Source organism: Microtus ochrogaster, unplaced genomic scaffold, assembly GCF_000317375.1.
Source record: "Microtus ochrogaster isolate Prairie Vole_2 unplaced genomic scaffold, MicOch1.0 UNK103, whole genome shotgun sequence".
In the NCBI taxonomy this organism is placed as follows: Eukaryota; Metazoa; Chordata; class Mammalia; order Rodentia; family Cricetidae; genus Microtus; species Microtus ochrogaster.
Genome location: NW_004949201.1, coordinates 490,011 through 498,012, shown reverse-complemented (window position 1 = coordinate 498,012; position 8,002 = coordinate 490,011). Strand labels below are relative to the sequence as shown.

General features: G+C 47.5%; 1 protein-coding gene across 1 annotated transcript in view; it reads right to left on the bottom strand.

The window, feature by feature from the left end:
* Acp7 (acid phosphatase 7, tartrate resistant (putative)) overlaps positions 1 to 8,002 on the bottom strand; it is a 17,736-nt gene that overhangs the window by 6,490 nt on the left and 3,244 nt on the right. The window contains exons 2-3 of the mRNA XM_005371275.1: positions 936 to 1,136; positions 365 to 547 (exon numbers count right to left, since the gene is read on the bottom strand). Of these exons, the coding sequence (XP_005371332.1) occupies positions 365 to 547; positions 936 to 1,136 (384 nt within the window). The remainder of the gene's footprint in view (positions 1 to 364; positions 548 to 935; positions 1,137 to 8,002) is intronic.

The window sequence follows — 8,002 nt, the reverse complement described above, 5'->3', positions numbered from 1 at the left end:
TGTTCAGACTGGCTTTGAATTCTGGGTAACCCTCCTGCTTCAGCCCCTTCACTGCTGGGATTATAGACATGTGCTACCATGCCTATTCATCTTAATTTATAACATTTCTGTGTATTCTGAATGAGCCTTACCTCTCATAACAATAACAATAACAAAAAAATAGGAAATCAGAGCTGGAATCAGTATGGACCAGAGCTGAGGTCTTAACCTCGGACCTCATATCTGGGGTCAGCCTCGGGGTCCTACCTTCAGCCCCCAGCCACGGCCCTTCTGAACCACCCCAGCCGCCCCCAGCCCATCCCAGAACTGGACTGATAGGCACCCAGGCCTCCAGCCTCCGGGTGCACCCTCGCTGGTGCCTTACCCACATGGAGCACCGCATCAAACATGCCCTGCTGGGTGTCTCTCCGCAGTCTGGGCAGGGCTCTGGCGTTGTCAGCGCCCATATCCCCAAACACAGCCAGGCGGGGGCTCCAGTGGACCCCTCTCTTCAAGGCCGTGAAGCGAAACCGCCGGCTCCAGCCCTGAGCGCTGCCACAACGGTAAACTGTGGGAAGAAAAAAACCAGACCTCTGTCAGCTGGGGAGGCAGGGAGCAGAACCTTTCCACCAGACCTCACCCTCAAGCCCTAGAGAGGGAGAGAAACACAGGGACATCGCTGCCATCGTCATCACTATTTTTATTAATGATGAAAACTAGCCTGGGCTACCTGACAACGTCAGGTAGTCTCCAGCTGTCTATGTAGCCCAGGATGAGAATTTCGAATCTTCTTGCCTTCTTCCAAGTGCTGGGATCAAAGGCTTGTGTTATCACACCTAGAATCATATCCCAGGGTCTCACACGCGTGGCAGATGAGCCACCAGCCCAGCTTCAGCTACAGATCTCCGATAGCTTCTAGAACATACCTCCCTCTTGCCCACCGACAACCCTCTCACCATACTGGGCCCCGGGCAGCAGCCTCCGAAGCGTCACGCGGTGAATGTAGAGCTTGCGCCGCAGAATGCCCCCATCCACGAAGGTGCTGGCGGTGCCATGGGCACGGAATGGGAGCGGCCCAGACAGGTGCATGCCGAACTGCACCTCCGACCGCGCTGGAGCCCACGTGGTCCAGGTCACAGTCATGGAGCCCGGCTCGTCTGGGGAGAGAGAGATCAGAATGGAGCCTGGGGAAGGCTATCAAGCAGGAAGAGGGGGGCACTTAGCAGTCAGTCCACGCCCTCCGTTATTGCAGAGCTGGGCTTCCGGTGAGAGTGGCTTCGCCTCCCCGAGCCTCCGTTTCCCGTATGTGAAACAGAATAGGGTTATCTATCCTCCAAGATTGTGAGGAAGCATGGATATACAAATACAATCGGCAAGGTGCGTCCTAGGTTACAGGTCCTGGAATTCAATCACCTATGGGTTGAAAATGCTCCAGGGAGAAAAAGGAATGTCAAAACGGCTCAACCATTGTGACCCGAGGTCATCCCCAAGACACACGTGGCTTCCAAAAGTTGTCCTCTGAGCCAGGTGCTTTTTAACCCTAAGAGAAGAAAGCATATGTCTGTGGGTTGATGACAGCTTGGTCTACATAGTGAATTACAGGTCATCCAGGGCTGCATAGTGAGGCGTAGTCTTAAAAAGAAAAAGAAAAAAAGACCTTTGACCTCTACATGTGTGCTGTGGAATAGTTGTGCCTACCTCCCACATAAACTAAATAATAAATAAATTTATACGAATATTTTAAGGCTATTTGGGGAACATGGAGAGGTTGGTTGCTCTTCCAGAGGACCTGGATTCACTTCCCAGCACCAAGTCTGTTCACAACCATCTGTAACTCCAGTTCCCAGGGAGTTGATGCCCTCTTCTGGTCTCGGAGGACACCAGACGTGTATATGATTCACAGACAAATATGCAGCCAAAGCACCCATACACATAAAATAAAATAAAAAAGACAAATTTCTGAGCGCGGGCCTGAGGATGTGGCTCAGTGTGTAGAGCACCTTCTTGGCGTGCTCACAGCCCTGGGTTCCATCCCCAGCACCACGGGCGCAGCATCCGGAGACTGAGGCCAGAGAATTGGAACTTCTTGGCCAGCCTGGGATACATGAGGAATTCTGAGCTAACCTGGGCTTCATAGCAAGGGTCTGTTTTAAAAAAAATTAAACTCGAAGGAGGGAGAAACACACAAGCCCAGCCCTTCCCTAAGGATTTATTCTGCTTGTGGTGTGGCTCATGCTCCTATGAATAGCCATTCACCCATGCTCCTGTAAGCAACCCCAAGGAAACTCACAGGGTTGAACACACACACGCATATACACTCCCATGCATACACACACGCACACACATGCATGTGCACATGCACTCACACACACACATGTGCCTACTCATGCACAAAAGACTTTAAAGTAGGAGAAGAGTCTAATTGGAAGAGGAAAGAGACCAATGGAGGTGGGGGATGGAATAAGAGAGGGTGAGGGGTTAGGTGAATGTAACCCATAGCCATTATATACACATACAGAAATATACATATTAAACACATTATACACCTGTACAAAAATGGGTTAGGCAATGGTGGCACATGCCTTTAATCCTAGCCCTTGAGGCAGAAGCAGACAAATCTAGGTGAGTTCAAGACCAGCCTTGTCTACAGAGTGAGCATCAGGACAGCCAGGGCTACACAGAGAAACCCTGTCTTGAAAAAACAAACAAACAAACAAACAAAAAACAAAAGACAAAAAAAGAAAAACTTAAGCAAATAAATAGAAAAGAGAAAATGTCATTACGAAGCTTCTGATGTGTGATTAATATAAACTAATTAGGAAGAAGACAAAACAAACAAGAAACGTGGCAGCACAATAGCTACTTTCCAGAAGACTGCGCTAAGCACTGAGTCACAGGTGACTTACTGTGTGCTGGGGTTCTGTGCAAACACCACAGCCTTGTGCTTTGTAGGTGACCTCGGGTTTGGCATCCTGAGAATGCCCTGGTAGTCATCTTTAGTGAACAGGAGAGACAACCTTAGGCAAAGAACTCGCAACAATGAAATTTGTAGGCTGAGTCAATGTCCCTATTCTTTTCAGTGTGTGCTAGCCTGCAGCCAACATTGTGAGGTCATGATGTCATCTGAGAGCTCTGGACAGGTATCTGGAGGCCAGCTAAATAATAAGTGGGGGAGTGGGGACAAAGGCCAGCTATAGGGCAGGCCTGCAGGGAGGGACAGGATCTCATACTGTATCCCAGGTTAGCTTGGAACTCCTTAGGTAGCCCAGAATGGCCTTGAACTTGCAGTCACCCTCCTGCCTCAGCTTAGATAATAGGAGTGAGTCACCATGCTTGGCTCTAGAGTAAATTTGTACACAATGGCTTTTTATATCACAGGTCAGGTTCCTTAAAATTGGCCTCTAATTCTCATCTCCTCTCTCTCTCTCATGCATGAACACACACACACACACACATACACACACACACACACAAATTCCTGAAGCTGGAGGAATGGCTCACTGGTTAAGAGCACTGGCTGCTCTTGCAGAGGACCTAGGTTCAGTTTCTAGTATCCAGACAGTGGCTCACAGCTATCAGTGAGTACTGGTTCAGGGGATCCAGCACTCTCTTCTGGCTTCCAAGATTACTGCATACATATGGTACACACACACACACACACACACACACACACACACACACTCATAAATGCACAAAACTTTAGAGAACATTAAAATCAGCCAGATGTGAAAGGAAAGTAACACAAGCTCGTGGCTATATTGCACGATGAGTGACGTCAACACACTGAAGGGAGTGGCAGAGGTGGGGGGAGTGGGGAGGTGAGAGGTGCATGGGAAGCAGCGTCCTAACGGATTGAGGAGGCTAGCAGTAAGCTGACCACGCAAGAGCAAGCGCAGTCACTTGGTCAATCAGGCCTCTTACACAGGAAAAAGGATTTTCTTTTCAGGCACAGGAGAGCTCAGAGCTTGAGACATACTAGGCAAATTCCACAGACTTACTATACTACCCCCACCACTACTCCCAAGCCATGCAAATTCCAAGAGACCAAATCTGGGACCCAAAGAGCAATAAGCAATGATAGTACCGGATTTCCACCCAGAGAATGAAAAAATATTCACAAGTCTGGCATGGAAAGAAATCATTGAATACATAAATGAAGTAGGCAAGAGGGAGGGACAGCTCTTCCTAGCACTAAATTTTAATTAGATGGGAAGGAATAGCTGGGGTCATGGCTAGAATCCACTCTCCCCCATGAGGGGCAGCAGCATGGCTCAGCGGTAGAGCCCCTGCCTAGAATCCCCCAGTCCTTGCCTAGTGGGTGGGAGGCTGCGATTCATATGTACTCACACAAAAGAGCATTTTTTACATGTATATATATGGAAAGAGGGAATAAGAAAATTAAAAACTCCCAATTAGGCAAGCACAATACTAAGAATTACTGCAGTTAGGAGCCACTGATGAATGCTAAAACAAACTAGTGGGTGAAAATTTGTGGAGCAACAGGACTTGCTTCTTCTTGAGCAATCTCTCCCCAAACTATTCATTAGCTACAAAGCAAGAATAAAGGCTCTACAGTGGATAGACCCAGCAGGCATCTGCTTAAGCAGCCAGCGAATCAGGGTCAGCACCAGCAGTGGCTGTAATAAAGCCTCTCTACCGTGGACCCTCCAGTGCCACGTGCAGAGAGAGACCCGAAGCCACAGCCGCGGTCTTCTCTAACACACCCTTGGAACAACAGCGAAGAGACCTGGAAGAGCTACGCTTCACAAACCACTGACCGACTCTCAAAAAACACAAAGGTCACAAAAGAGAAAGACTTAGGTGCTGGCGGCAGGGGTGCGCATCCCAGCGATTCCAGCACCAGGGAACCTGAGGCAGGAGGTTTTCTAGTTTGAAGCCAGCCTGGGCTACAGATCCAAAGCACAGCAGGAGGCTAAAGCTGTACCTTCCCCAAGCCCAGGGTGAGATCCTGCAGTAAAATCAGTGGTGACCTTGGGGACGTTTGAGTGAGGTCTGTAGTTTGTCCAGACCGTGCCAGTGTGTCCATTCCATTGTTTAGTTTGTTTCTACGTTGTTTTGTTAGGGACAGCGTCTTACTCGGTGACATTGGGTGGGCTGGAACTCACAGTATCACCACGCCTGGCTTGTCCTTTGTTTTCACACGGGTTTCATTTCAGTCTAGATGGATTTCGTGTCCCTAAGGTCAGCATTCCTCCTGCCTCGACCTCCCAGAGAGCTGGGACTGCAGGTGCACCTGACCATGCTTGGCTCAACTTTCCTTTTTTTTTCTTCTTCCTTTTTATTGGGCTGGGGAGTGAGCCCTGGGCTCTGTGCAAGTCAAGCAAGTGTTCTACCAAGGCGGCAATATCTTAGCTGTCAACTTCCAATTTAAAGTTTTCTTTTTTAGACTTATTTTGCGTGTATTGGTGTTTACCTGCATGTACGTCTGTGTTCCGCACACCTACTTGCTCCCCATGGAGGTAAGAAGAAGGCATTGGATCCTCCGGAACTGGAGTTACAGATGTGTATGAGCTGCCATGTGGGTGCTGAGAACTGACCCAGGTCCTCTGAAAGAACAGCCAGTGCTCTCAACCACTGAGACATCTCGTCAGTCCCCTCAAATTTCAATTTTTAATAATTCTACCACTGTTATTTAAGATGTTATCTTTCTAGGCTACATAGAGGAGATTCAAGGATAGTCTAAACTGCAGGAGACCCTATCCCCAAACCACCACCAACAAAAAGATATCAGAGAACATCAGAGACCTGGAGCAATGCTCAGTGGCTAAGAGAACTGGTTACTCTTCCAGAAGACCTGGGTTCAGTTCCCACCACTCACGTGTGGGCTCACTACCACATGTAACTCCAGTCCTAGAAGGATCGGACGCCCTCTTCTGGCCCCCACATGCACCAGGTACACACAGTGGTGCACAGACATACAGGCAAAATACCCACACTCATAAAAGTAAAAAATAAACTATTAAAAAAATGAGGAATTCATCCAGGCTCATGGTGCACGCCTTTCATCATGCACCTGGTGGGCAGAGGCAGGTGAATCTCTGTGAGTTCAAGGCTAGCCTGGTCTACAGAGTGATTTGCAGACCAGCCAGGGCTTCATAGTGAGACTGTCTCAAAACAACAATAAATAAATAAATAAAGTATTCAGAATATAGTATGCCCACAAAATATAGCATGCCCAATTTTTGAAAGAAAAAACTCACTAACCTCAAAAAGAAAAAAGAAATAAAAACATTAAATTGAACTCTGTTAGTATTAACATTATTCTAGGTTGTGTGACCTACAACCAAACTCTACCTCAGCAAGTCTCCATTTATTATTATTGTTGTTGTTGTTGTTTTGTGTTTTCATTTTGTTTTAGAGGCAGACTCTCACTGGGCAGCCTTGGTCATCCTGGAACTCACTCTGCCTCCCGAGTGCTAGGATTAAATACTATTATTTCAGAGACAAGGTCCAGGCTGATCTTGAACTCAGCATCTCCTGCCTCATCCTGCAGAATACTGCAATTGCAGACCAGTGTAAGCAGGCCTAGTTGACTTTACTGCCTTAGGAATTCCTCCCGAAGTCTCAACACACTTCAAATGTAAAAGCTTCACATTTGTGTTTTGTTTTTGTTGTTTTTTATTTTTTGAGACAGGGTTTCTCTCTGTAGCCCTGGCTATCCTGGAACTTGCTCTGTAGACCAGGCTGGCCTCAAACTCACAGAGATCCTCCTGCCTCTGCCTCCTGAGTGCTGGGATTAAAGACATGCACCACCACCACCTGGCAAAGCCTTAAATTTTTGACCAACAAGAAGCAATCATATTACATTTTGTGGTAGTTTTGAAGAAAAGGAGCCACTGTTACCCCAACTGCATCAAGTTCTTGTCCTCTGTTTCTTCCCATCACTTCCTCCCTCTCAGCAGCCAGAGAGGCCGATCCAGACAGGCTGAATAGGAAGTAATCCAGGAGAACCCCACATCTACTCAGACTAACATTACAGACATGTAAGGGCTGCTGAGATAGCCCAGTGTGTAAAGACAGCTGCCACCAAACTGGCAACCCTACAAGCCACAGGCCCTCTGACCTCCACCTGTGTGCACACAGCAGGAAATCCAGAAGGTTTAAAAGGGAGGTTTGGATCCACGAAGTCAGTAATATTCCCGTCACTTAAAAATATGGCCTTGTGAGATGGTTCAGTGGGTAAAGGGGCTGCTACCAAGCCAGGTCCCACATGGTGAAAGGAGAGAACCGACTCACGGGCTCTCTGACTGCCACACACACGCTAAGTGATAAATAAATAAAACGTAGGGGTTTTTAAAAAAGTTTGTGTAAAACCACAGCATTTTCACTGACTTAATATAGTCAGTGAATATAGTTCTCATTCAATAAAAATGACATTTACACAGGAGGTCCTCATTGCTGCTTTCTTCTTACGGAGTTTTGTTTTGGCACTGTTGGGGATGAGCCCCACACTGGCATGTGTGCCTGGCAGCAGCTCCATCATCAGTTTCGACCCAAGCTCTCAGTTTCCCTTCCCTCCCACTCCCCTTTCCTCCCTTCTCTCTCTCCTTTTTCTTTTTATGAACAGGATGCCCTGTCGTCCAGTCTAGCACGCTGAGTGGCAGAGGATGACCATGAACCGCTCCTCCCTCTTCCTCCTCCTGAGTTCAGGCCCTGGGAGAGCGACAATATACCTTGCTGGGTTTTCTCTTTTTTTCTTTCTTTCTTTTTCTTTTTTCTTTTCTTTTTTAGATAGGGTCTCACTGTGTAGCCCTAGGTGGCTTGGAACCTCCTATGTTGACCAGGCTGGCTTCAAACTCAGAGACTCGTGTTCCTCTGTCTCCTGGGTGCTGGAATGAAAAGAGTGTACTAATCTGCTTGGCCTCAATCTTAATTTTTAATATGATAAGTATGGAGATGTGAGATTATATGTACATCACACACACGCACAAACAAACACAAACACACACACATATCACATAAGCCAGGTATGGTTGTGCACACCTCTGAGTTCAGCTCTTGG